General features: G+C 43.3%; 3 protein-coding genes across 3 annotated transcripts in view; 1 reads left to right on the forward strand and 2 right to left on the reverse strand.

The window, feature by feature from the left end:
• The window catches only part of ATP1B4 (ATPase Na+/K+ transporting family member beta 4), a 62593-nt gene extending 45686 nt beyond the window's left edge, over positions 1–16907 (reverse strand). Inside the window, exon 1 of the mRNA XM_070951663.1 lies at positions 16835–16907. The gene's annotated coding sequence lies outside the window, so the exon portion shown is untranslated. The remainder of the gene's footprint in view (positions 1–16834) is intronic.
• ZBTB33 (zinc finger and BTB domain containing 33) lies at positions 1288–16899 on the reverse strand. The gene is made up of 2 exons (XM_070951659.1): positions 16835–16899; positions 1288–3786 (listed from the first exon to the last, which is right to left on the reverse strand). Exons 1-2 carry the CDS (start codon positions 16875–16877, stop codon positions 1745–1747), a joined length of 2085 nt encoding a protein of 694 aa, XP_070807760.1. The 5' UTR covers positions 16878–16899; the 3' UTR covers positions 1288–1744.
• A 603-nt stretch (positions 16908–17510) lies between the features above and the next one.
• Positions 17511–26910, forward strand: NKAP (NFKB activating protein). The gene is made up of 9 exons (XM_070952000.1): positions 17511–17764; positions 19857–19937; positions 20032–20108; positions 20815–20865; positions 21520–21568; positions 22434–22549; positions 23850–23925; positions 24094–24243; positions 25623–26910. The coding sequence occupies exons 1-9, from the start codon at positions 17550–17552 to the stop codon at positions 25795–25797; spliced, it is 990 nt and encodes a 329-aa protein (XP_070808101.1). The 5' UTR covers positions 17511–17549; the 3' UTR covers positions 25798–26910.
• The last annotated feature ends 856 nt before the right edge of the window (positions 26911–27766 follow it).

Raw genomic sequence — 27766 nt, forward strand, 5'->3', positions numbered from 1 at the left:
AAGAAAAAATAGTTAAAAAGTGATGAGGACAGTAGATTTTCATGACAAAGCACCAATCGCTAACTAGTTTTTATTCATCATGGTCCTTTTCGACCTTCTATAACACCCACTCCAAATATTGTAATTTACAAAAAAAGGGCAAGAGGTTATTTGACAAAAAAAAAATACCCCAAAGCTAAATGGCTCTTGACCACTTCTGTTATTTGCTCAAATCGAGATCCTGCTTATCGCCCAGCAATGGAAAAGGATATTCCCAATTTGCAACGAAAGGGAAAGCATGACCACAAAAGGAAACCTCGAGACTAGCACATCTGCCCCCCCACCTCCCGCCAAAAAAGCCAAACCCCTTTTTCCGTGTGGCTGCTGTTAAAAAAAAAAAACCACGAACTAACTAGTAGTTTCTCTTTTAAAAGCTACCAACTCAGTTACAGAGCAAAAAAACAACATCATCATTTGCCAAAGCTGCTTTGGTAGGAAGCTTCTGAACTGTTCAGGGCAAAAATCTACAAAATTAGATTTCTAGTTTTTTTTTTCCTCCTCCCAGGGAATAAGACGGGGGGGGGGGGGGGGAGAGAGAAAATTAAGGTTCATTACATTACATTAACCTGCTTCTCCTGTAGAAAAAAAAATCCTGATCTTATATTGTCTTCCATCTACCCTACCGAGTCAAAAAATAATAATAACAATGGAGAAATACAATGGTCCAGCCACTGAGTTAAGCTTAATCCCCGGGATAATAAGAACGAGTGTTAACGTTTTTCCTTGGAGAAACCTTCTCTTTAAGGATGGCCCACGTGCATTACCAACAATGTATAATTGTTTATTTCAAAAAGCCAATGAGAAATGGCTATGCCTCTTTCGCATGGTTTCGTGCAGAGGTGGTATTCAGCCGGTTCGGATCGGTTCGCCCGTACCGGTAGCAGAAATCGCCGGTGGCCCCGGCTCTATGCCATCCTATTTAGCCACATTTTTGAGGCCTGGTGCATGCGCGGAAGGCATGGGCACCAGCATAGCGGATACGCGGAAGGCCGCGCGCGCCAGCATAGCGCATACACGGAGGACCCCGTGCGCGCATTCACCTTTGCAAACCGATAGGGAAAGTAACTGAATACCACCCATTTTTCGTGAGAGCAAGCATGATTTGGACCCTTATAACGTTCAGTTGCAGGAACGCACTGATTTCAATTTAAACAAAAAAGATTCCCCCCCCCTCCCAGCCCTCCCACATCAGCAAGAAAATCTAGCTGCGTGCCTGTTTTGTAGTCACAATGGAACCCTTTTCAGCATTAAAGTGCTAACATGAAAATAGAAGTAAGTGGTTCAAGGAAGAGAGATATATATTCCTGTTATTCTACACCTAACCCGGGGGGGAGGGGCAGGGGAGTCTCCGAACGGGTAACTTTTTATATTTTGATCCGTACGAATAAACGTCGAAACGCCTAACTTCCTAAGCGTCTTTTCACCTGTATTCAAGTATCGTTTTATTTCCTGACCAATTTTTTGTTCACAAGTTCAAAGGTTATTACACATATTATCTAATTTTAAAACACTACCGTAGGCTAAAGGTCGAAGAAGAAGCACGTGGACGTGTTCCGTAATAGGAGAGGCTCTGCAGATGCTTCCAAGCACCCCGTTGAGAAAGAGCTCTGATTTTTTTTTTCTTTAAAACAACCAACAACCACAAAAACTTTCCTCCCCCTTTTGATAACAAAACAGAACATTTTTTCCCATTTTCGCAACACCTTCAGTAAGATTCTGGTATCACGAACTCAAATTCGGAGGTGCCGTCCGATGGGTTTTGTTTAAAGAGGGATTCGTTTGCTTGCGGGACGAAGATGTCGTCCCAAGTCATTGGCTTCACAGGTTGGTTCGGGACCGGTTCCTGAGGGGTCTCTTTTGAAGGACTGCCAGAATAAACCAGGGCATTGTCATTGGCAACCGGGATATTGTTGGAATTCCCCGAAATGTATGCGTAATTTCTGATCTGCAAAGACCGGCAGGGATGCAAACGGTACAGCTTGGATTCCCCTGAAGGATCTTGGCTGTGAACCGATCGAAGATGAGTGGCCATCACCTGATAATTGATAAAACATTGGCCGCACGCCAAACATTGGTACCGCCGCTCCCCGGTATGATGGATTTCGTGTTTGGTGCGGTATTCCGCCAGAGGGAAAACCTTCTCGCAGTAACGACAAGGGTATTTCTTCTCCCAGGAATGAACGTTGAAGTGTCTCCGCAAACTGGTGAGGCAGACATAGGACCTACGACATACAATGCAGATGTAGTAGACTTTTCCGTCCATAATCAGCTCGTAGTGATCGTCGTGCTTGACTTTCAAGCGCTTGCGGTTGGCGGAATCGTTGCCCGAGGTACGTGGCACGTCGTCCAGCCGAACTTCTCCGTCGGCCTCATTTTTCACCGGGATGACGATGTCGTAGGTGTCTTCACCAATGTTTGCATAAACTTTGCAGCCGGTGGACAAGCTTTCTATCTCTGACGCTTTGTCTAACGTGATGGTCTTCTGCCCTTCAGTGATATGCTTCGGTGCAACATTTGGGGGAGCATCCTTCAGGCCTCCAGAAAGAACATCAGAAATCTGGATCTTGAATTCGTTGGGTTGGGAGACGGGTTCCGGCGGGAAGTTTACAACTTGCTTCTTCTGGGCTGCTGTGCTGTCAGCCGCAACGGTAGGTTTCGGAGTCGTGGGCTGCTGGACCAGAGAACTGCTGCTTGCCGAACCGGGACTGGATAAACCCAGGATGTCGTCATCATCTTCCACATCTTCCTCTTCCTCTTCTTCCTCATCGATGACGTTGGTTTCCATGTCGGTTAAGGAATCGTTGGTGGATGGCTGCTGATTCTCTTCGGGAATAGGCAACACCTCTATTTCGTGGGAAGAACCAACCCCTGGAGCAACATCAACCTGCGATGAATTGAGCACAAGGACATTTGGAGTCGTGGTCTTTGGAGCCGGGGGAGGAAGGGGGTCAATAAGCTTTTGGTTTTCGGCGGGATTTGGAAGAACAGTTGATGAGTCAAGCCTTGGAGGTGCAGTTGCCACCGGTTGAGGGAGAGAATGACTGCTGGTAGAGCTGGCTACCTCAGAAGACCCAGAGGCATTCGGGCAAGGCGGGATCTGGGTTATGACTTTGGTCTCCACAGCACGCTCCTTAGAAGGGACCAGCTCTGAGCAGAAAATGACATCGTCGTCATCATCATCATCGGAATCACTAATGGTGATCTTGGTGGAGTCACACGGCTCCCTGTATAGGGAAAAGGATTCCGTAATGATAGGCTTCCCGAGTTTGATGAGTTGAGGCTCAGGTGCGGTTGTGGGCTTCTGGACTTTGGGCCCGTTTGCCTCCAGGATGGGCAACTCCGAAGCACTGGGTATGGCCTCCGAAGACATGCTCTTCACCTGTTGCAGAGGAACGCCCAGGTCGGCGAGAAATTTGACCCCTAGCAGCTCCCCCGATTTAATCAGTTCATCGAGCAGATCCGATCGCACCCGGACAATTTTGGAACTGTAGATGTAGTTCAGGATTTCCGCGAAAACCTCCCCCCGGATGAAGTTCAGCTCGACGACTTGTCCTGCCACGGCAAAGAGTTGGTGAAAGTAAGTGCTGGAAGCCGAAAGGATATTCCGGTGGGCTCGAAACTTGCGGTCCTCCACGATCACAGTGACGTCGCAGAAAAGCCCGAGGCCTCGCTGCTCGTCCAGCGCTTTCAAAAGCATGCCAGAATATTGGTTGTCAGTAGCGGTGATGAGCTTCCTGGTCTCCATCCCTGGAACAAAGAAATAGAATCAAAATTCCTTTCTGTTGTACAAAGTTAGCACCCACCCCGCTCCTAGAAGAATGAAATATTTTGAGAAATATTAAAAAGGCAGAATATTATATTTTCCTGGATGAGAAACGGAGAAACATGTTTTTTTTTTTTAGAGGCAGGAAGTAGACTCACTCTTAATAGCTCCTACCTTTCTTAACAGCCCTCAGCAGATGTCAGAACTTAAGAGAAAGATAGATAGATAGATAGATAGATAGATAGATAGATAGATAGATAGATAGATAGATAGATCTATTCATAAGCAAATTCCCTGCAGCAAGGTCTGAACAAAGGTAGCGTTAGCCCTCAGCCACAATAGGAATTGCCCAATAAACCCCTTCATTGCATCAGCCCAAACCTCAACCAAACCTAGCTCAGACAAACATGACCCCTACATGGGCCCATGGGAGTGTGACAACAGCCAATAGAATACATGCTCTTGCACAGGAACAGGAAGCTCAAATTCAAAGCCCAAAGGAAGGTATAAACCCCCCCCCAACTCCATTTTTGTCAGTTGCACCAGAACCATAAACCCGTGTGATTTTGCTTCATCATTAAACCATCTTTCCAATTGGCCTCCATGTTTTCAGTATCTTTCTCCCAGCTTGGAACTGAACCAGATGGATATTCCTTCCAACACGACTAAGGAAAAATTCCTTTTGAACTAAAATAAAAAAGCTTGGAACCCGGAACATCAAGACAGATAAGTCCTCGACCTACAACAGTTCCTTTAGGGACCATCCAAAGTTACAACGGCACTGGAAAAAATGTGACTGACGACCGTTTTTCACAGTTACGGCCTTTGAAGCCTTTCCATGATCATGGGATCAAATTTCATAGGCTTGGCAACTAGTTCATATTTATGACCGTCACATTGTCACAGGGCCACATAACCCCAATAAACAAAGTCAACGGGGAAGCTAGATTCTCTCAACAACCAGGTTACTAACTTATCAGCTGCAGTGATTCACTTAACAGCTGCGGCAAGAAAGATCATGAATTGGAGCAAGATTCATTTAACAAACGTCTTACTTAACAACAGAAATTTTGCGGCTCAATGATGGTCGTAAGCCAGGGACTGCCTGTAACTTAATTTTAGGCAGGGTTATCTGGCTTGGAATTGACGGACAACTCTCACCCTGGGTTTAGGTACTCCAACGAAGCCATGATGGGTTAAATCTTGGTTTGGCTGAATAAACTACATTAGGCTGCATTCGCGTTACCTGCTAAAGCAACAGCCAGAGTCACATGAGGGCCTAGCACGGATGGCTCAGGAACTCTGGGAGTTGAAGTCCACGAGTTGTAAACTCGCCAGAGTCGCTCACCCGTGATTTCAGCTAATCCCAAACTCACAAGTTTCTTAACCAGAACTAAAATCTCAAAAGATTACTAAGAATATGTTTTGCAAATACTGAATGGCTCTCTTATTTTCGTATTAGCCTGCCAGCCATATTGACACTAGAATATCAGTAAAACAAAATCTAGCAAGAATAAAGGCAGGTTACTTTTTCCAAACAGTGCATCAGAGAGGCACAACATTTTTAGGCAGTTGGTTCTAGATATTCACTGATCCAAATTCTTAATTCAAAAATCCCAAAACAATGAATATTGGCATCACCGGTGAATTTATTAAAATGCCGCAGATCATATAAAGGCTAGCCTCCTCTGGTTAGCGATCAAGGAAGTGCTTCAGTAAAAAAATATATTGAGCTCTACTTTAAACAAAACTATTAAATATTTCCCTGTTCTGTTGTAATGTTACTTACTGTGCAATTAGAAAGGAACCTGGCTGTTTAAGAGGTGGCACAGTGGTTAGAGTGCAGTACTGCAGGCTACTTCAGCTGACTGCTAGCTGCAGTTCGGCAGTTCAAATCTCACCGGCTCAAGGCTGACTCAGCCTTCCATCCTTCCGAGGTGGGTAAAATGAGGAGCCAGATTGTTGGGGGCAAGAAGCTGACTCTGTAAGCCCCTTAGAAAGGGCTGTAAAGGCACTATGAAATGGTATATACATTGCTATTATTGCCACTCTAGGATAAAAATGCAATGTCTTTATTTAGCCCATTAAAAGTAGGGATTCCTGATGGAGCTGAGGGAGGAGATAAAATGAGAAACGCAACTTGCAGAACCTGAAGGTTAGAAAGGGAATTCGACAAGCAACGTTAAGGCGTGATGAAACACATCCACGGATTAACACACTCAAAACAGGAGCTGGAAACAGGCTGCATATATTTCTTCACTGTTATTTCTCAACAGTTGCTAATGTGTCGGCCTTACTAGGGGTACATGAGATGGGCCAAAAAGTACCAGGCTCTGAACTACCACACCAGCGGTGGACAATCCTGAATAGGGTTCGCATCTCGTGTCAGTCTTTGAGGGGCTGCTTCAAGGTTTTGGTTACCACCTTTAAAGCACTCCATGGCTCAGGACCTGGGTACTTGCGGGACCGCCTACTACCACCAATAGCCTCCCACCGGCCGGTATGCTCCCATAGAAAGGGGCTCCTCCGGGTGCTGTCGGCCAAACAATGCCGACTGGCAGCCCCCAGAGGGAGAGCCTTCTCTGTGGGGACACCAACTATCTAGAACGAGCTCCCCCCGAAGATACGGAGGATCCTGGATCTGTACACCTTCCGCCGCGCCTTAAAGACCTTTTTATTTCACCAGGCGAGCCTGGCCTAATTTTCTCCCTCTTTTATAAAAGATTTTTAATTTTTAATATCTTTTAGTATTTTATATATTCAAATTTTAAAATTGGTTTTAAAATTGATTGGGGTTTTAATTTGTCTGGGCCAATATTATTTAATTTGATTTTAATTCTACTTTTAAATTTTGTATGTATGTATTTTATTGTTTGGCTGTGCACCGCCCTGAGTCCTTCGGGAGTAGGGCGGTATAGAAATCAAATAAATAAAATAAAATAAATAAAAAGAAGAGGGTGGGGGTGTCAGATTATTCTCCAAAGCACCGGAGGGCAGGACAAAAAAATAATGGTTGGAAATTGATCAACAAGGGAAGCAACTTAGAACTAAGGAAAAAGTTCCTAACGATGAGGACAATTAACCAGTGGAACAGCTTGCCACCAGAAATTGTGGGTGCTAAAACACTGGAGGTTTTTAAGAAGAGACTGGACAGTCGCTTGTCTGAAATGGTATAGGATCACCTGCTTGAACAGGGGGCTAGACTAGAAGACCTCCAAGGTCCCTTCCAGTTCTATTCTATACTCACACAGCGTCTGCCCTATGAATGGGGTACAGCATAATCTCAATTGTAACCGTGGGGCCCTACATGAAACTGTAGAACACTGTGATTATCTGTAAACTGAGGGCATTTATCGGTCCAGTATCTGATATTTTTCATATATAGGTAGTCCTCAACTTACAACTGAGCCCAAAATATCACTTAAGTGAAACGGTTGTAAAGTGAGTTTTGCCCCGTTTTATCACCTTTCTTGCCAGAGAAAGTGAAATCACTGCAGTTGTTAAGTTAGTCACACGGTTGTTAAGTGAATCTGGCTTCCCCATTGACTTCGCTTGTCAGGAGGTCGCAAATTTCCTCTTCTTCCTCAAGAGAAAACATGTCAGATGGCACTTTATGCTTGCTATGCAGTGACAGACTGTGGGCAGAGGGAATGAAAGGGGCGGAATGCTTGGGAAACCGAAAGTAGCTGGTGTACCACCTTGAGAAGCTGCCTCAAGGTCACCCAGCTGGAAAGAGGAGGGACCCACAATTTATGAAAACATCTTGCATGGACTTGATGGGTTACACTGGGGTGGGCAATGAGGGCCAGTTAAAGGGGGTGAAGTAGAATTTAAGGGATTTTGGCCCGCAATTCTCAGTTCTGGCTTTGCAATGCGGCAATTCAGGTAGTCCAAAATTGAGCCTGGAAGTTACGTTGCTAAGTGAGAAATTTGTTACATGAGTTTTGCCGTTTCATGATTTTTCTTGCCGCATTTGTTAAGCAAACCACGGCAGGGTCTGTTTTGTGCCTCTGATTCCACCGTCTTTTGATTTTAACTTTTTGGAAAACGCTAGTAAGCCGGGAAGATGGCGAGTTTACAAACTGAAAAAAGAGAGAGAGAGAAAAACCTGTTGAGTAAATTACAAGGTGTGAAAGGAAACCTACAGTTTCAAAATGAGATTTAAAATAATAATAATAATTTAGGAATTTTATGAAAAATTATACGACGAGGAAAAAATTCCAGCGGAAAAGAGAAATACAATGCTTGGAAAAAGCTAAACTACCAAAAAGTGCCTGAAAACTGTTAAAATTGTGTTCAATGATTCTACCCGCTATCCAGCTGCTACTAGGATGCCTCTTATCTGAGAGTTCCCTTGGGAGCATCCCTTGGCCGTCTTCCAAGGTCATTCCCATATAGATCATTAGATGATGCAAGAGTTGGTGCCTACTCTTTCTGCTTCTGCTCCTTTCGGGACCGCAAAAGCTTGGGAAAAAAAAATTTTTTTTTTTATCACGTCAAGAGATAGCTCCTTAAGGATTCTTCACAGGCAGACGAAATTGTTCTGACCTAGGCTTCCTTAAAAAGCAGGAAGCAGAGTCTTGGTCCCGGCAAAACCTCTTTTATTTACACGACTGTGAATTCCTTTCATTCACAGTCAGCAAGGCCTGTCCAAACAGTTTTTCAAAGGAATATTTATCAACACAGACCTTATCTCGCTTGGCAAGCTGACACGTAACTAGTTTTCCAACGCAGTACAAGGCAAAACTTGGCACAGAGTCACGGAACGAAAGAATTGTCTCCTGCAAAAGCCCACTCCCCTTTTGCTCCTCTTTTGTTTCCTATGGGAGGGGCCAATCACCTCCAAGGTGTAGCTTTACTCCCAAGTCAACCCTGCTTTCTTAGTTGTTCTTGTTTTCTGGCAGCTCTGCACATGGGAACAGGCTCCAGCTGTTCCTCTGCCTCACTGCTGTCTATCTCCCTCTCTGCCTCTGACACAGAGCCCTCATCCGAGCTTTCCCCAGCCCCCAGGACTGGCCCAAGTTCCTCCCCAACCTCCTCACTGTCCGACTCTGCTGCCAGCTCTGCTGGCCACTGGCGGGCCACAACAGAAATGTGGTTTTAAGGGAGGGAAAAAGCTAAGCCCTGGTTTGTAGAATGCACCGCAAACGGCTGGATTCGTTCATCGTGCTAAGCAAGGGAACCATCACGGTTTGCAAAGCACAATGCTTGCGTTTTTCCGCCATCCACTCAAGTCAAAAATCACTACGAATCACCTTTAAGGCGATGGGACAATATGAAAATCCAGTCGCTATTAAGCGTCCTTATGTTTTGGGGGTTACATTGATTGGACAAAGTTTTCTAGCCAATCGCAGTGTCAACAGGGTTAACCTACAGGTTAAGTCAACTTATGACCACAACTGAGAGCCAAATTTCTGTCGTTAAGTGAGCTCTGCCCCATTTTAACGAGCTTTCTCACCGCAAAAAGAAGTTGTGAATCCTCTAACACTGGAAGTTTTTAAGAAGAGATTAGATAACCATTTGTCTGAAATGGTGTAGGGTTTCCTGCCTGAGCAGGTTGGACTAGAAATCTCCAAGGTCCCTTCCAACTATTCTGTTCTGTTCTGTTCTCTACTCTACACTCTAATTTCTATTGTTAAGTGAATCACTGCAATTGAGACGTTAGTAATCCAGGTTGTTAAGTGAATTGGGCTTCCCCGTTGACTTTCCTTGTCCGAAGGTCGCAAAAGGGGATCACATGACCTCGGGACACGGCAATGGTCACAAATACGAACCAATTCCCAAGCACCTGAATTTCGATCACATGATCGCAGGGGTGCCGCAAAGGCCGTAACCAGTGGTGGGTTGCTCCCGGTTCGGCCCAGTTCAGGGGAGCCGGTAGTGGTGATGACGTGACGTCAGCGAACTGGTTCTCTATGACTGTGACCTGGGCCCTCCCGCCCACCTCCGCGTTATACCTACCTTTATTTGTTGTTGTTTTTTAGCCCAGCTGATAGGCACGGCAGAATGGATTGCTGCGCCTCAGCTGGGCAGAAATCTAATGCGCTTGTGCGGAGCGCACAAATGCGCAAAGCACGTGCGCGAAGAGAACCGGTGGTAACATCGGTTGGAACCCACCACTGGCCGTTAACTATAAAAGTCTTGGTAGTACAGTGGTCTAAGGCACCCTGTTATTAAGCTGGTTATTAAGACCAGCTGCCTGCAATTACTGCAGGTTCGAATCTCGCCAAGGCTCAAGGTTGACTCAGCCTTCCATCCTTTCTAAGGTAGGTGAAATGAGGACCCAGTTTGTGGGGGCAATAAGCTGACTTTGTATAAATATACAAAAGGATGAAGGCTATTGCTGAGCACATTGTAAGCCGCCCTGAGTCTCCGGAGAAGGGCGGCATATAAATCAAATTTAAAAAAAAAAAAAAAAGTCGTAAGTCACATTTTATAACTTTGAATGGTCACTAAACGAGCTGTTGTAAAGTCGGGGACTATCTGTATTAGGGTAATAATAGCAGACCCGGCTGCTCTAGCAGAGAAATACGAAAAGAGGAACCATAAAAGAAGAAATATGGCATTTATAGGTACTGTCTACCAAGAAGAAGAGCCTAGCACCCATGGCTTTTCACAAGCTCACAATGAAGGTTCTTAATTATGCTAAAATATACACTAATTTCTGTTTCTTAGACAAGGAACTCAAGTGAATAGTCAGGCCCCAGGTGGCTGAATTTAGTCACGCCGTGGGGCTTTCACCACCAGACAGAAAGAGCCACGAAGCGTAATTGTGTTGGTTTTTTTTCCTCGAGTTCTGCAAATTCAGGTTATTTCTGCTTGAAATTCCCTGTCCTTGTGGAAAGTTCCAGACGCCCTGATTGCATTGCAAAAGGAGACTAGGAAGCAGGCGTTGAGTGCCGTCTGAGTTTTCAGAGGTGTTTTTTTGTTTTCTTCTTTTCCTGGAGCTCTTTGAAGCAGCCCCAAAACACAGGCCAGGTTCTGATATAAATATCAGTTTGATCAGCCCAGAAGCAAGCTGCAGACGTGTTTGGTCCTCAAACCTTCACAGGACCAGCTTCAAGAAAAAGTGCTTGGTCGTGTCTAAACAAGCGGGTTATTCTCTGACTCGTCTGTCAGCCCCACCAGCTTTCCCGGTCGGGATGGACTCCAAATCCCATCATTGGCTGCAGAGGATAAAAATTGTAAACCCAAAAGGATTGGAAGGGTTGCAGAGTTTTAAAAAATTTCCCGAGGGCCACGGACGTCGGCTCTAATTGAACCAAGTTACCTTGGCTGTCCAATAAAGCACCTTCCATTGTTTTAGGATTACACTTCCTTCATCCCCTGGCTGGGGATGATGGGAGCAGCAATCTATCCAGAAATCAGCCAATGGGGGCTGGGGGGGAGGGTGGAGATCAAAAGAGCAAGGGGAAAGGAGTTGCCAATTCATTTCCTCAACTTTTAAAATGCCAACTTTCCTCCTCTCTCTATCCCCGAGCTAGCCCTTAAAAGAATTCTCTGGCCCTGCTGGCAGGGGGCGATGGTTATTGTAGTCACAACGCACCAAGTTGTCAAACTGATAAGCTGGGAAGAGAAGGGAAAACAGGAGAGGCATTTCAGAGCTCCTCCTTAAGTAAGCTTGCCACTCCTCCAATCCTTCCCTTGCCAGGAAACATGGGAGTCAGAATTCAGGCTGATAAGTTTTGGAAAGAGGAAGAGAGAGAGAGAGAGAAGAGAAAGAGATTGAGAAAAGGAGAGAAAAGAGAGGGAGAAGATAGAGAGAAAAGAAAAAGTGAGAGAAAAAGAAAAAGAGAGGAGAGAGGAGAAGAGAGAAAAGAGAAGAAAGAGTGAAAGGAGAGAAAAGAGAAAAAAGGAAGAAAGAGAAGAGAGAGAAAAAAGAGAAGAGAGAGAGAAAAGAGAGGGTGAAGAAAGAAAAGAGAGAGGAGAGAGAAAAAAGAAAGAAGAGAGAAGAGAGAAAGCAGGGGAAAGGGAAGAAAGGAAGAGAAAGAAAAGAGAAGAGAGAGAAAATAAAGAGAAGAGAGAAAAAGAAGAAACAGGGTAAAGAGAGAGAAAAGAGAGAAAGGGGGAGAGGAGAAAAGAGAGAAAGAAAAAGTGAGAGGAGAGAAGAGGAGAGAGAAAAGGGAAAAGGGGAAGAGCGAGAAAGACTGAGATAGAGGAGAGAAAAGAGAAGAGAGAAAGAAAATAAAGAGAAGAGAGAAAAAGAAGAAAGAGGGTGAAGAGAGAGAAAAGAGAGGAGAAAATAGAGAAAGAAAAAGTGAGAGGAGAGAAGAGAGAAAAGGGAAAAGAGAGAAAGAGTGAGAGAGGAGAGAAAAGAAAAGAGGGAGAAAATAAAGAGAAGAGAGAAAAAGAAGAAAGAGGGTGAAGAGAGAGAAGAGAGAGGGAGAGGAGAAAATAGAGAAAGAAAGAGTGAGAGGAGAGAAAAGAAAAGAGAAAATAAAGAGAAGAGAGAAAAAGAAGAAAGAGGGTGAAGAGAGAGAAGAGAAAAGAGAAAGAAAAAGTGAGAGAAGAGGAGAGAGAAAAGGGAAAATAGAGAAAGAGTGAGAGAGGAGAGAAAAGAAAAGAGGGAGAAAATAAAGAGAAGAGAGAAAAAGAAGAAAGAGGGTGAAGAGAGAGAAGAGAGAGAGGGAGAGGAGAAAACAGAGAAAGAAAGAGTGAGAGGAGAGAAAAGAAAAGAGAAAATAAAGAGAAGAGAGAAAAAGAAGAAAGAGGGTGAAGAGAGAGGAGAAGAGAAAAGAGAAAGAAAAAGTGAGAGAAGAGGAGAGAGAAAAGGGAAAAGGGCAAGAGAGAAAGAGTGAGAGAAAGAGAGAGAAGAAAAAAGAGGGAAAGAGAGAAAAGGAGAAAGTGCCTCTGGTGGCAACCACAGAAGCAGCTGAACTCATTCCGTGTCGACGGGAGGGGAGGAGGATTCAATAAAAATGTGGGGGGGGGGGGCTTCTTCCAAGAGGCTAAGCCACCCCCGAGTTCAGAAGATGGGTATTGTAGTCCCCATCATGCACCTGCCAGGAGCAGCTAACCCACCGGAGACCGGGGGGGGGGGGGGGCTTCAGGAGGGAGGGGGGGCGGCTGGCCCAAAGCAAAACCTGCCCTTCTCCTCCGCTGCCGGACCCCCCCAAAAAAAAGGGGGGGGGGAGGAAAGACCTGCTCTCCGTTACCTCCGCTCCGCCCCGCGTCTTCGGCTCTCTCCGCCCGCAGCCCCGCGTCCCTCCACCCGGACGCTCGCTCGCAAGTCGCGACGCTCGGCTCTTTCCGGAGCCGCTCGGCCGCCCTCGTGCTCCCGCCCGAACGCCGCACGGAGGGTCTTCGCGCCTGCCCGAACGCCGCTCGGCCCCGCCCGGCGAGAAGCCGAAGAGGGAGGAGTCGTTAGCCGAAGGCGCTCGGGCTCCGGGAGAAGCAAAAAAAAAGAAAAAAAAAGAGGCTTCGGGGATTTTCGGCTCCCGGGCTAAAATCCGAGCGGGCGGTAAAGCCTTTTTTTTTTTTTCCTTCTTCCCCTTCTCTCTCTCTCTCTCGGCTGCGGCTGGGAGGCATCCCGTGCAAAAAGCGTCCACGTGCAAATGCTCCAGACACGTGCAAATGCTCCAGGGGCTGGCTGGGATCCAGGCCGACCTTCTGGGTCTCTTTTGTGGGGGGGGGATGCAATAACATTGCCACGAGCTGCCCGTTGCAAAATCTGCAAAACTCTCTTGCAAGAGTTCGCAGCCCTGCAGCCCAACAAATATATCTATTATATTGGTTTTATTTGTTTTCTCGTACGATTTGATAGTAACCTCGACTCTCACAAAGGCTTGTATCTTTTTATTCTTGAAAAATGTATTTTATTCTCCTTATGTACACTGAGAGCGTATGCACCAAAGACAAATTCCTTGTGTGTCCAATCACACTTGGCCAATAAAGAATTGAATTCAATTCTATTCTATTCTATTCTATTCTATTCTATTCTATTCTATTCTATTCTATTCTATTCTATTCTATTCAATGGGAGATTGGACATCCGTTCCTTGCTCTAAGCGCCTGAATAATCAGAGGAAATTCCTTTTAAGATCCAGGCTGAAAGGAGATTTTAGCTCCTTAATGAGATCCAACGGAACACAATTTCTGAATCTATAATCTTTAGAGATCCCCCCAAAAATATACTGCTCCAAAAAATAAAGGGAACACAAGCAGAAGACACCCGAGATCTGAATGAATGAAACATCCTTATTAAATACTTTGTTCTTTATATACAGTAGTTTATATACTGCTCAAACAACTAAAGGGAACACAAAACTACTGTATGTAACGAACAAAGTATTTAATAAAGCTATTTCATTCATTCAGATCTCGGGTGTCTTCTGCTTGTGTTCCCTTTATTTTTTTGAGCAGTGTATATCTTTTAATTTAACTCAACAGTCTGGATTTGCACCCTCTGAACCTTAAACTTAAAAAATGGCTACAGGTTTCTTGGAGCAAATCAACATCCTTCGGTTGTGTCTTAAGGGCAAAGTGTCTTTGCAGCAGGGAAAAAAAAGGAAAGTTCATTAAGGCCGTTTGTGTGAATTGCTTTTGATAGTCTTAAGGCCCAGGGGGATTAGCATATCAAAAACAACTAACTAATCTTTAAAAGCAGCTCCTGTTAAAGGACTTTCTTACCTCCCTATCGTGATCTACAGTAGTTTTATCAGCCTGGGAAGATGGGCATTTCCCCCATTTGAATAGAAATGTGAATTGTGTGGCCAATTCACTTTTTCAGCTTTTAAATCTTAACTTCGCCACTAAAATTGTGATCCTTTCCCCAGAATGCATAAGCAATGTATTCTCCCACCTCCCAAAAAAAGCCGTTTTTAACAGTTATTCTCAACCACAAACCAGCCAAGCCCTCTGTTGTATACCAGCCCAGCCTATGCGGACTACAACCTCAAAGAATTAGGCTAAATAATTCTACTCATATAGAGAGCTTGTGCTCTGACTTGCATTATATTTCATATCTTCCCTCTGGTGATCTGGCTTTTAATTCATGCCCCTTGCTTTTTATTGCTATATTTAATGGTTTTTATTGCTAGTTATATCATGCCCAGTGACTCCTTTGGGGGGGAAGATGGGCAGTTGTAGAAATCTGACCAATAAATAAAAGGATAAGGTAAGTCCCCTTTTATCTACAGGTAGTCCTCGACCTACGACCACAATTGAGTCCAAAGTGTCTGTTGTTAAGTGAGACTTAACGTTAAAGCGAGTTTTGCCCCACTTTACGACCTTTTTTAATAACCACTGTTATTAAGTGAATCGTTGCAGTTGATAAATTTTGCAACCTGGTGGTTTAGGTGAATCTGGCTTCCTCGTTGGTTTCACTTTTCAAAATTTCATTTTTCACTTGTCAAAAATTTATTGTGGCCAATAAAGAATTCAATTCAATTCATTCAATTCAATTCTGTCGCAAAAGGGGATTGCATGACCTTGGGACACAGCAATGGTCCTTAAGTATGATGCCAAGAATCTGAATATTGATCACAATATAGGGATGTTATCAAGGTTGCAAATATGAAGTCGCTTTTTATAACTTCAAACAGTCATTAAAGAAAACATTGTAAACAGTCATTGTAAGTTGAGGACTATGTGTATTACAGCAAAGTTTCTATCCACTAATAACGATTTTAGGTTAGCATCCTGCGCTCTTCTTTTGCAAAATAAAAGGCCAAATCCACTCCCCACAAGGTCAACCTTCTCCATGGCTCCAGCAGGTGTCAAAAGTGGAATTTCATCCCTGCTGCAGATCTCCAAACCAAAGTTGATAGGATCCATCCTCTTAAGTCTGCCGAGATTCTCAAGTCATCCAAATCATGGTTGTCCCAAAGGTGCTTGTTTTTCAGGAGGCAACTGGACTTTCTGGTTTTTTCTTTTGAAGATGTTTCGCTTCTCATCCAAGAAGCTTCTTCAGCTCTGACAGGATAGTGGGGAATGGAAGGATTTATACCTTACAGACAGCTGGTCATTTGCATTCTTGGAGAGCGTTGTTGAAGCACTTGGATGTGTATCTGTGTCTTCAGGGTCAGGGACCTTCAAAAAGGATGCAAATGTCCCGCTGTCTGCAAGGACTGTAACTCCTTCCATTCCCTACCATCCTGTCAGAGCTGAAGAAGCTTCTTGGATGAGAAGAGAAACGTTCTTCAAAAGAAAAAAACAAAGTCCAGTTGCCTCTCGGGGGAAAAAAAAAAAAAGAGCACCTTTGGGACAACCACGACTGAGGGGACTGAGAATCTCCATACACATTTGTCCCAAAGGTGCTTTTTATTTTTTATTTTTTTTTCAGGAGGCCACTGGACTTTCTTGTCTTTTTCTTCGAAGGTCCCCATCCAAAAAAAGGCTGCCAAATGTCCAGCTCCGTCTGCCAGGAGGAATTATTCATCAAACCTTTCCATTATTCCCCATGCGAGAACTGAAGAAGCTTCTTGGATGGGGAGGCGAAACGTCTTCAAAAGACAAGAAAAGTCCAGTTGCTTTTTGGGAAAGAAAGAAAAAAAAGGGGGGGGGAGGGGAAAGCACTTTTGTGAGACGCATCCCATAGGATCCTATTGGGACCCATAGGATCCTATTGGGATCCTATTCTTCTCCCTGGGGAGAGGGGGGGGGGGTTTGCGGGTGTCAAAACAAAGCAACTGGGCCCGATATACTCCCAAGGCTTCTTGGGGGTCGACCCAGCCTTTCTTCCCCCCGAGGAGGCTCAGCAGCACCGGGGAAACCGTAACCACCGCATCCACCCGGGCTGGCTGGGCAGGGAGAAGGGAAAAAGGCCTCAAAGCGAGCAGCTTCTTGGGCCCGGCCGCCTTTTCGCTCTCTTAGCAGCATGGAGGAGCCAAGCAAGCTCGGGGCTGAGCGGGAAGCCCGAGCCAAGCCCGGGCCCGGCCATGCGTCCGCCTCCGCCGCCCTACCGCGAACAAGGCCGGGCGGGCATCGCTTGCCTAGATGAATCTCCCCTCCTTCCCCCCCCCCTCACACCTTTCCCGGCTCCCGTGCTCCGGCCTGGTTTTTCCGAGGGAGGCCGAAGACGGCGGTTCTTACCCGGAGTCATGCCGCCCGCTTCGCTCATGGCGCCCGGCTCCATCCTCGCGTCTCACCGGCGGCAGCCCATCCGACAGCACAAAGGAACCGCCTTGCGGAACTCCAGCGGAGGGGCCGCGGCACCCGGGCGGACGGAATAGAGGGAGCGCACCGACCGGAAGTGGATCGGGGAAACGGTGTTTCGTTGTTGTTTTTTTTCCCTTCTCCCGCGGACGGAGGGTCCGAGAGACCGCCCAGGAGTCTGGATGGCTTTGTTAGGAAGAAAGAGGGAAAGGGGCTGAGGGGAAGGTCGAGCGGCCCGGCGCGGATCACGGGGCCGGAAGTGAGGTATGGGGGAAGGAGAAACGGACGGACCGTTTAGTTTTTTTTTTCAATAGTGCCCGTCGGCGGGCTGTGTTGTGAAGGAAAGGGCCCGAAGTGCTCTGGACGCCCTTGTAAAGAGATCCAGGCTACTGGCTAAGTAAACCGGGTCTCTCTCAGAAAAGCTGCCCGACAGCACTTAGCCAGATCCCAAAATCGGATTGAAGCGGCGCCGGAAGTGAAGCCTTGCGCGCACCTCTTGAACTTTCGTGCCTCTAAGGCCCTAAGTGACTCTTCCTAAAAGAAAAAGGGCGAAGGCGGCGCCATGGTGCTTAGCGGATGTGACGTCAGAAAAAACGGAAGTCGCGATGTTGGGGCCTAGAGAAGCCGCCGAGGCCTGGTCGCCTGAGCAGCCATGGGGCCGGTGTCGCGTTCGCGGAGCCCTCTGGACTCCCCGGGGTCACGTCGGGGACGAGAAAACGGCTCGGCCAGCCCTTCTCCGTCCAGGCACAGCCGCAGCCGCCGGTCTCGCTCTCGGGAGCGCAACGGCTTCCGGCGCCCGCATCACTTCGGTTACCGGCACGACCCGGAGCACTACGGCAAGGAGCAGGAGGAGTCGCTGCGGCAGAGGCGAGTGGCGGCCCGCCCGGTGGTCTGGCTCGGCTTCGGGGGTTGAAAAACTGCGGTTATTCTTGTTTTATGGTTGGCCTCGCTGTCAGCCAGATGTTGACTTTGGGTTTTGGGTCCTTCTGTGATATTTATTATTATTATTATTATTATTATTATTATTATTATTATTATTATTATTATTATTATTAATTTATTTATTATTATTATTATTATTAAATCTTTGGTGAGATTTACAGCCTTTGAGGCTGGTTAATAGCTCAGCAGCTCGAATCCTAACCAAGGACCTAGGAACTGTTAAGGTATAGTTGGTGGTTATTATTATTATTATTATTACTATTATTACTATTACTATTATTATTTACTTTATTCATTAAGCATGAAACTCAGTTAAGTGAACATTTAGGAATGCATCACAAATACCATTGACTGGTGCTAATGGTTGATATTACTATTATTTATTATATTACTATTACGGTATTACAATTACTATTACTGTCATTACAATTAATAGTAATAATAGTAATATAATAACAACAATAATAATAATAGATAACAAAGTCAACATCAAGAGCCTTGGTGGTGCAGCGGACTAAAGCACTTAAGTAGCACCAGCTGCCTGCAATTATTGCGAGTTCAATTCTCACCAGGCTCAAGGTGGACTCAGCCTTCCATCCTTCCGAGGTAGGTAAAATGAGGACCCGGATTGTGGGGGCAATAAGATGACTTTGTATAAAAAAAGAACAACGCTTAGGGGGTCCGAAAGCCCTACTAAGCAGGTATATACAAAAGTATGAAGGCTATTGCTTAACGCATTGTAAGCCGCCCTGAGTCTCCGGAGAAGGACAGCATATAAATCGAACCAATAAATAAATAAATAAATATCTGGCAGACAACTATTAATAGTAATAATAGTAATGATTATAATAAGCATCAAGGACTCCTCAATATTATTATTATTATTATTATTATTATTATTATTATTATTATTATTATTTTATTTTTATTATTATTATTATTATTATTATTAATCCCCTCCATGGTTACCCTTGTTGGGTAATAACAGTAAAATAACAATAATACCATGATAGTAATACTAGTAATAAGTAATTATTGGTGGTATTGCTACTACTACTACATTATTATTTATTACATTATTATTTTATTTTACTGTTATTACTAATACCCCACAACAAGGGTAACCATGGAGGGGGTTAATCATAATATTGAGTTGTCCTTGGTACTCTCTGAGCTTGGTTGTTTTCTTGCAAACGTTTCATGACCCAAATAGGTAACATCATCAGTGCTAGAAATGAGTGGAGTTCGCTCTCATTTTATTAGTCAGAGCAAGAATATAAACAGAGAGCCAACTCCACGCTCTACTAGCACTGATGACGTTACCTAGTTGCATAATGAAAAATCTATAAGAAAACACCCAAGTTCAGAGACCATCCAGGACCCCATAGCTACAAATATTCTCTTTCAATATTATTATTATTGGGCATGTGGTCTTTCATAGCTGCTGGAAGGGAAGGGTGATCGCTCCATTTGGGAAAAGAAGCAATATTGATCCAAAGATGCAGCAACATATGTTACTGCAGCAAAGGATTCTGTGATCCTTTGTAACTGTTTTGTATGTATGGTATTGTAGGAGTCTATTGATTAATAAAGGGGGAGGGATGTTTGATAAGTATAAAACACAAGGCAGATTTTTTAATACATATATTTTTAGTGTGTTTTGAGGTTTTATTGATTTGATCAAATTTTTGCTCATCTCCCTAAAAGAGGGAATCTGGACAGGGATCAAATAAAATACTAAAACTCAAAAATAGGATATAAAATTTAAGACGACAATCCTATTGATTTAATTTATCGATTAAAATTCAGTGTTAAAAGTTATTTAAAAGCTGGGCAGACGGCTTTCAGAATGCTAACCAGCCCCAGGAGGATAATTGGAGGATTTGCAGTTCTTTTCTTGAAAATCGGAGGGCTTTGTCCACCATCTTTTTGATTATGTGTTAACATTTAGATTTGAGGTGAAGATGATTTCATTTTCCTGCAGTTCTGACTATAAAAATATATGTTTTTTTTACAGAAGACTAAATGAGAGGGAACGAATAGGCGAACTAGGAGCACCTGAAATCTGGGGACTCTCACCAAAGCTTCCTGAGCCAGAGTAAAACTTGCATTTAATTTAAGTTACATTTGTATTTCACCTTGGGCACTTTAGTTGATAGATCTTTAAGACAATATTCTGCTTTTAAATCTAGCTCTGATGAACATACTCCCGCAGAAGACGAAGATGGATCATCTAAAAAAAGCAGCACCTCCGAGTCCAGTTCAGAAGGTACACTGACATGTTTAAGATGAAGCTTGACTGCATCAGTAATATCTGTGGGGAACTCTTTCTACTTTCAGTTGTAAATGGCATTTCCAAAATTGTCCAAAATAATTGGACAATTATTTTATTAAAAAATAAAAAACGGATAGAGAAAAATTATCACCTGAAGTGTTAATACCACTTTATAATGCCTTGGAAAGGCCACACTTGAATGCTGCATCCAGTTTTTGTTGCCACAATGTAAAAAAGATGTTGAGACTCTAGAAAGAGTGCAGAGAAGAGCAACAAAGAACCTCTAGAACTGGCAATCGGATTATATTTCAGGAGGAAGCACAGAATGAATTGCTTGGAAATTGAGTCATGGCAACTAGATTTATATAGAATAGAATAGGAACAGGAATAGAACAGGAACAGAACAGAACAGAGTAGAATTTTGTATTGGCCAAGTGTGATTGGACACACAAGGAATTTGTCTTGGTGCATATGCTCTCAGTGTACATAAAAGAAAAGATACGTTCATCAAGAATCATAAGGTAAAAATAAATAATAACAAAAATAATAATAATAATGTAAAAATAAATTTATCCATTTTATTAAAAACCCATTTAACTTCTAGATAATTCTGTCTGAATGACTAAGAATCTTCATTGGCATATTAGGATGAATTGTTTATCTGATTATAAAACAGACAATTTTCAAATAATTTTTTTAGAGGAAGAGAAGAAAAGGAAGAAAAAGAAAAAGAAGAAAAAGGCTGCAGCACGTAAGTATCAAATTACGTGATACTTGGGAATAACGTTCTTCCTTGATTTGGATTACATACAGAAAAAATATCCACATTTTTTGCTGAAATGAAAAAGGAATATGATGAGTTTGGTTCAGTTGAACGCTTAAGTGTCTTTTTACCATTCTGTTTGGCTCAAAGAATATGACACTTGTACTTTCAAGAGTTTTACTTAATAGAGAAGCAGTATATAGTGCCAGCAATTCTTTATCATTAAACTAATGGGGAATTAAATATTAAAAAATTATCAGATAGTACAGTATATGTATCTGGAACAGGCATTCAGCCTTGGCAATTTTAAGACTTGTGGACCTCACCTCCTAAAATTCCCTAGCCAGCAGCTCATGTTTACTTACACAGCATGTCCATGTGATTCACTGACTACTGGAACAGTATTAACTGCTCCAGGGCTCCCTCTGCTTTATCAGACCAAGAGAAAGAGATTGATTAAGGTCATCCTTTAAGATTCACAACAAGATTAGAGATTTGCATCTTAATCTTTTTCATTCAGTCCTCGTAGTCTGATTACTCCCATTGCTAATTTTGATCTCTCTTGGAAACATAATCAGGTTTTAATATTTCCTTCTTGTGTCTCCCCCCCCCTTTTTTTTTTCCTTCTATTTAATACTTCAGGTGAGGAGGAGAAAAAAAGAGCCAAGAAGAAGAGAAAGAAGCATAGAAAGTAAGAACGCTCTTTAAAATAATCTGCATACTTCCTGTATTGAATACTATATAATTCTTCCCTTAACTGCCTAAGGACAAGCCAAAATCTGTCTTGTTAATGAGCTAACTCCTAAAACATTGGTTTGACTTTCAACTTTTGTTATTGTTTAAAGAAAACCAATTCTTTAAATTGGTTTTCTTTCCTTTCTTGACTCCTTATGAATTTTCAATTTATTCCCTTCAGTTCTTGAATTCTTTCAGTTCTTGAAATTGTTAATATCAGCAGTTAATATTTTGGGGAAAGCTGTAAAGAGAAGGAATGTGGTCTTTTGTTTCAGCCTAATCCCTAAAATTAAGTTCCTTTTAAATATCAGGGTGGTTTACTTCCAAATATCTCCAGGGCTGCACAATTATGAGATTGCAAAACAGAGAAATCACGTTGATTTTGTTTGGGCTGCATGCCACATTATGCGTTCTATACTGGTATTTTTATATTGGTACTAAGGACAAATTCCTTATGTGTCTAATCACACTTGGCCCAAATAAAGTATTTAGTTCCATTTTTCAGACTTGGCACCTTTAAGATGTGTGGGTTTCTTAACCCTCAGAATTCCCCAGCCATCATGTTGGAAGTCCACTCATCCTAAAATTGCCAATTTTCAAAAAAAAAAAAAAAAAACATTCTATATGAGCAAATAAAATGCAAAACCATATTTATATCAGCTAGAAAGAAAAAAGAATGAAAAACTTGAGATCCTAACTTGCTGTTGCCCATTTGCAGACGGTGCTGTAACCAAAGTATTTTATTCTTGTTCGTAATTGTTGTTTTTTCTCTCCCTGACAATGGCCCTCCAAATTGATCCTCTCTCTCTTTTAATGACCAGGAAAAAGAGCAAGAAAAAGAAGAGTAAGAAGAGCAGGAAGGATTCTAGTGACTCGAGCAGCGAAGATTCTGACGAGGGAGTGCTACATGGGGACGATCTCTGGATTGAGAGATCAAGTACGTGGTTGCCACTGAGGATAGGATAACTAAAATCAAGTGATGTGCACCCCTTTGGTTAAGACAGATGCACTCTCATCTCAGAATGTTTTAAAACTCAAGCTCATTTCATTGGGAGATTACTAGCTGCTTTAAGGATATTCTTGTTGTCTTTACATCCTTTTTTTCCAGTCTGGATTGTATTTTTTTATGCTTTTGTCTCGTAAAAGGGGCTTTATCATTACCATTTATTAATGATGTACAGGACATACGACCACAATTGAGCCCACAGTTTTGGTTGTTAAGTCAGACATTTGTTAAGTGAGTCTGACCCCCATTTTACGACTTTCCTTGCCACAGCTGTTAAGTGATTCACTGCAGTCAATAAGTTAGTAACCCGGTTGTTAAGTGAACCTGGCTTCCCCATAGACTTTGCTTGTCAGAAGGTCACAAAAGGGATCACATGACCCCGGGACACTGCAATGGTCATAAGTATGAACCCGTTGCCAAACGCCTGAATTTTTATCACGCGATCATGGGGAGGCTGTAAAGTAGCTGTGAAAAACGTTCATAAATCACATTTTCCACTGCCGTTGTAGCTTTGAACAGTCACTAAACGAACTGGTGTTAAATCAAGGATCACCTGTATACTGTCTGACCTGCCACGACTTAAAACCTCTAAGTAAAAATAGTCCTCCGCTCCATTTGTTGGGAAAGGTACGGCTTTATTAGAGTTCAAGTTGCATTGTGGTCAAGCCTAGCCAGAACTGTGAATCGCAAGCCAAAATCCCTATGTTGTACATTCCCCTCCCTTCTCCTGACTGCACTGACTGCACTTCAATAACCAAACAAGTCTATGCAAGATGCAGTCTAAGTCAGTATGCAGCTCCCTCCTTCTCCCAGCTGGATGACCTTGAGTCGTGACTCAGGCTGGTGCAGCATTTACTTTCAATTTCCCCAAGTATTCCCCCTCCCCACCCCTCTCTCTCCACCATTCATGGCAGTCTGTCGCCCCCTAATGGCGAAGCACAGCAAAGCAGGAGGTGGCCGCTGAGGATATTCTTGCTGTATATACCGTATTTTTCAGAGTATAAGACACCCCAGAGTATAAGACGTACCCAAATTTTCACCCTCTTTTAGGGGGGAAAAAGTGTGTCTTATACTCCGAAAAATACGGTACATCCTCTTTATATTTTTTTCACAGTCGTCTGGATTGTAATTTGTATGCTTGCTCTTGTAAAACCGGGCTTAATCATGATTGTTCATTAACGATGCATACTGCCTCAGCCTTCATGGGTTTTTTTTCTCCCGTTTATTGCAGAAATCACGGATGCCATTGATTTTATTGGCCCAGAAGCTCCCATCACTCACGCTTCTCAAGACGACCGCCCTTTGAAGTGAGTGGTGTCCTCTGTGGCTGATAAGAGACCATGGTTGTAGATACAAATCCCACACAGAGGGCGAGCTGTAACACCAGAGAGGGAGAGAGCGAGCAACCCATATTCTTTTCTCTCTTTTTTTGTTCTTACTGTGGTTTACATCGGCATTCTCTTTCTCCCCTGAAGCTACGGTCACGCGTTGCTGCCCGGTGAAGGTGCCGCCATGGCCGAGTACGTCAAGGCGGGCAAGCGGATCCCCAGGAGAGGTGAGATCGGCCTTACCAGCGAAGAAATCGCTTCGTTTGAGAAATCCGGCTATGTTATGAGTGGCAGCAGGTAAGCGACCTGGTTATTTATTAAGTTTGCACTAGTATTAATCTTCTCATCGTTCCCATCACCCATCTCCCCCCACTTATGACTATATGACTGTAACCTTGTTGCTGGTATCCTTACGATTTATATTGATATTGTTTCCTGATTGCTTATTTGTAACCTATGACTATCATTAAGTGTTGTACCTTATGATTCCTGATGAATGTATCTTTTATTTTGTGTACACTGAGAGCATATGCACCAAGACAAATTCCTTGTGTGTCCAATCACACTTGGCCAATAAAAAAATTCTATTCTATTCTATTCTAAAAATGGCTGCGAGGGCCAAGAGCTAACCTTGCCTTTGATTGGCCTTCCCAAAAGTCCCAGGGCAATATCGGAACAAAGAATACATTGGATCCTGCCTCTATTTTATACCTCATTGTAGTGAAGAATACTGAATTATATTGGATTGTGCTTCATCATGATTATACCTTCGTCTATTGAATGCCTTTGTTTCTATCCAATCAAAAATGAAGGTTTGGCAGTAACATGTCATCCAGGAATTTCAGTCTGTGCGTCTGTGCTGTAAGCTCCAAGACTTAGAATAACTTTATTGCCACGTTGAACATACGCTAATCGGCATACATTAAAATGCAATTTCGTGGCATACAGCTCTCAAAGCTGTCTGTACCTCCAATATACACTACATATACCTGACAAAATAAATACAAAAATATGCATATGCACCAGTGGTGGGATTCATAAATTTTTACTACCAGTTCTGTGGGTGTGGCTTGGTGGGCGTGGCAGGGGAAGGATACTGTAAAATCTCCATTCCCACCCCACTCCAGCGGAAAGGTTACTCCCGATCAGCTGGGACTCAGGAGGCAGAGAATAGATGGGGGTGGGGCCGGAGAGAAGTGGTATTTACCGGTTCTCCAAACTACTCAAAATTTCCGCTGCCGGTTCTCCAGAACCTGTCAGAACCTGCTGAAACCCACCTCTGATATAACATATATATGACTACGGAGAAATAACACAATCTAGTTCGGCTGTATACATGCACATGGGGAGAAAAACGAATCTTGCCAGTTTTATTTATTACTCTTATCTCAGTGTTTTGCAACCTTGGCAGCTTTGAAATGGGTGGGCTTCAACTCGCAGAATTCCCCAGCCGGTCAGCGAATTCTGGGAGTTGAAGTCCACACACATCTCAAAGTAGCCACCGATGAGAAACTCTGCTCTAGGTGAGATATCTTTTCCACACCATTCTTACAGTTCCCATACGCTGGTGAGATTGGAGGGAATGGAAATGGCTGAAATGTAATGAAAATTCTCTTGTCGCCCGTTGACGCCTTGAGTGTTGGCATTTGACTGATGGGCACCTTCTCTGTCCTTAGGCATCGGCGAATGGAAGCGGTACGTCTGCGGAAAGAGAACCAGATCTACAGCGCGGATGAGAAGAGAGCCCTGGCCTCTTTCAACCAGGAAGAAAGGCGAAAGAGAGAAAACAAGATCCTAGCCAGCTTCCGGGAAATGGTCTACCGAAAAACTAAGGGCAAAGATGAGAAATGAACGACGTGTTCTCCCTACTGATGAGCAAATGGGTGGGGCCCTGACACTGGCATGTGCTCCAGGAATTTGGGGAAACAGTCCATAGATATCCAGTTTAAGAATCCTAATTGGTCTGGTGAGGCCTTGGAACTAACTTGCAGGGTCTTTTCCAACTTGCAATCCAAGTCAGATTTAACCAAAGCGGGCCAATCGGTACCACCATAATGCCAAGAAGCCACCGAGAATACTCTTGCTTCTTTGCGATTGAGAAAGTAGCACTTTAAAAAAAAATAAAATCAGTTGGAGCAAAAATTTGCATTTATGGGGGTTCAGTGAAGACTGTTTTCTATCGACTTTGACAAGAAGAAAATGTTAAGCCCTGAATGGAACAATAAGATCTCTTATAGGATGAGTGTGTTTTGTGAAAAATGGCCAGAACATACCCTGGGTCTAACACTTTTGTACCCAAAAGTCAGAAATAGCTTTAATGTTGACAGTTGCCTTTATACGCTTCCTGCCTCGAGCAGACCCACAAATATGAGCGGATTGTTAAAACAGAGAAAAATTTGTTTAAATCTTGTTTTCTGGATCAAACCGTCAAACGTGGGTTGTCTCCTACAGACTCCTTGTAAATAGGAACACAAAATATTCTTTTCATTTTGAGATTTTTTTTTTGCAGATTTAATACTGTGTTAAATCTGGCTCTCATCGTTTTGCAAGCAACAATGCTTTGAAGATCGGTAAATATATTTCCTGCTCGACTAAGTGTAAATAGTTTTTTTTTTTTTTTAGCAACGTTGAGATGAATATCCATCTGAATAAGTTTTTTAACCCTTTAGTTCCTTCAGTGGCTTTATCGATAGATAAAATATGTGGGTTGGAATTCAAAGTTCATGTACCAACTGCCACGTGTTGGGATCCCTTTTGTAAATTTTGAGTGCACCCTAAACTTTAGAAGCAAAGCTGAAGCCACATTTTGAAACAAGAAAGAAAGGAAATCCCAGTGTAAATACACCCCAGTATCAAGGACAACTTTATTGAATGCATTCTGGACATTACTTTCTTGCACAGTTCCAGTATGATACACCACTTCTAAACTGTATTTTTAAAATTAAAATGCCCTCCCTAAGTACAGACGGCTGTGTGTTATTTTTTGAGGTTTGCCAGTTTCTTATTTGTTCAGTAGATGTCTATCCATCTTTTCTTGGAGCTCGAAGATACGTACAGAGCCCACCGTTCTCCATTGGTATCCTCACAATAGCCACGAGAGGTAGATCCAGGCCGAGAGAATGACAAAGTCACCCTGTGGCTTTCCATAAACTTTAGAGGTGGATTCGAACATGAGTTTTCTCAGACTTAACTTCAACTCTCAAAACTTCTAAACTATAATGAGTCTCAACTCTTTGAAGTCAAAAGATTATTCTTTGAAATACCTTTGAGCAGAAGCCGAATTCTCTCCCCCCCCCACCCCCATTTTGCTGTCCCCAAATTCAGTCCAGTTGATTTAATACATTTGAGATAGGGACCCGCAATAGATGCTGATCTTGAATCAAAGTCCAATATTCATGAGATCTGTATAAAGAAAAACTTGAAGAATCGAGGTCATGGCTTCTATAGACCAGTCTGCCTTTCTCATCTTGTTTTCACCCACATGAAGTGAAATTTCAAGACTCACATTCCCACACCTTAGGAGGATCTCTGGTTGGTAAAAGTCAGTTTATTTATATTGCATTAAATAAGAACATTCGACTGGTGTAATCTCCCAACTTCTGCAAATGTCCAACTCAAGCTTTAAAACTGCTTATGTGTTCAACTTGGTTAAACCCAAAGATGCTTTTCCAAAAGGCAAGTGGACTTTGTTTTTCCTTGAAGACATTTCGCTTCTTATCCAAGAAGCCGCTTCAGTTCTGCAGTCAGATGGAAGGATTCATATTCCACCATTCAGAACTGAAGAAGCTTCTTGGATGAGAAGCGAAACGTCTTCAAGGAA

This window comes from Pituophis catenifer, unplaced genomic scaffold (assembly GCF_029215685.1).
Source record: "Pituophis catenifer annectens isolate HBS135680 unplaced genomic scaffold, rPitCat1.0.hap2 SCAF_11, whole genome shotgun sequence".
In the NCBI taxonomy this organism is placed as follows: Eukaryota; Metazoa; Chordata; class Lepidosauria; order Squamata; family Colubridae; genus Pituophis; species Pituophis catenifer.

Excerpts from the sequence above, each read along its gene's own strand:
- NKAP (XM_070952000.1), top strand. The coding sequence starts at position 17,550 with ATGGGGCCGGTGTCGCGTTCGCGGAGCCCTCTGGACTCCCCGGGGTCA. Across the intron at positions 22,550-23,849 it reads TCTCTGGATTGAGAGATCAA|AAATCACGGATGCCATTGAT; the intron begins GTACGTGGTTGC and ends CGTTTATTGCAG. Across the intron at positions 23,926-24,093 it reads CAAGACGACCGCCCTTTGAA|CTACGGTCACGCGTTGCTGC; the intron begins GTGAGTGGTGTC and ends TCTCCCCTGAAG.
- ZBTB33 (XM_070951659.1), bottom strand. The coding sequence starts at position 16,877 with ATGGAGCCGGGCGCCATGAGCGAAGCGGGCGGCATGACTCCGG. Across the intron at positions 3,787-16,834 it reads AGCGGGCGGCATGACTCCGG|GGATGGAGACCAGGAAGCTC; the intron begins GTAAGAACCGCC and ends TCTTTGTTCCAG.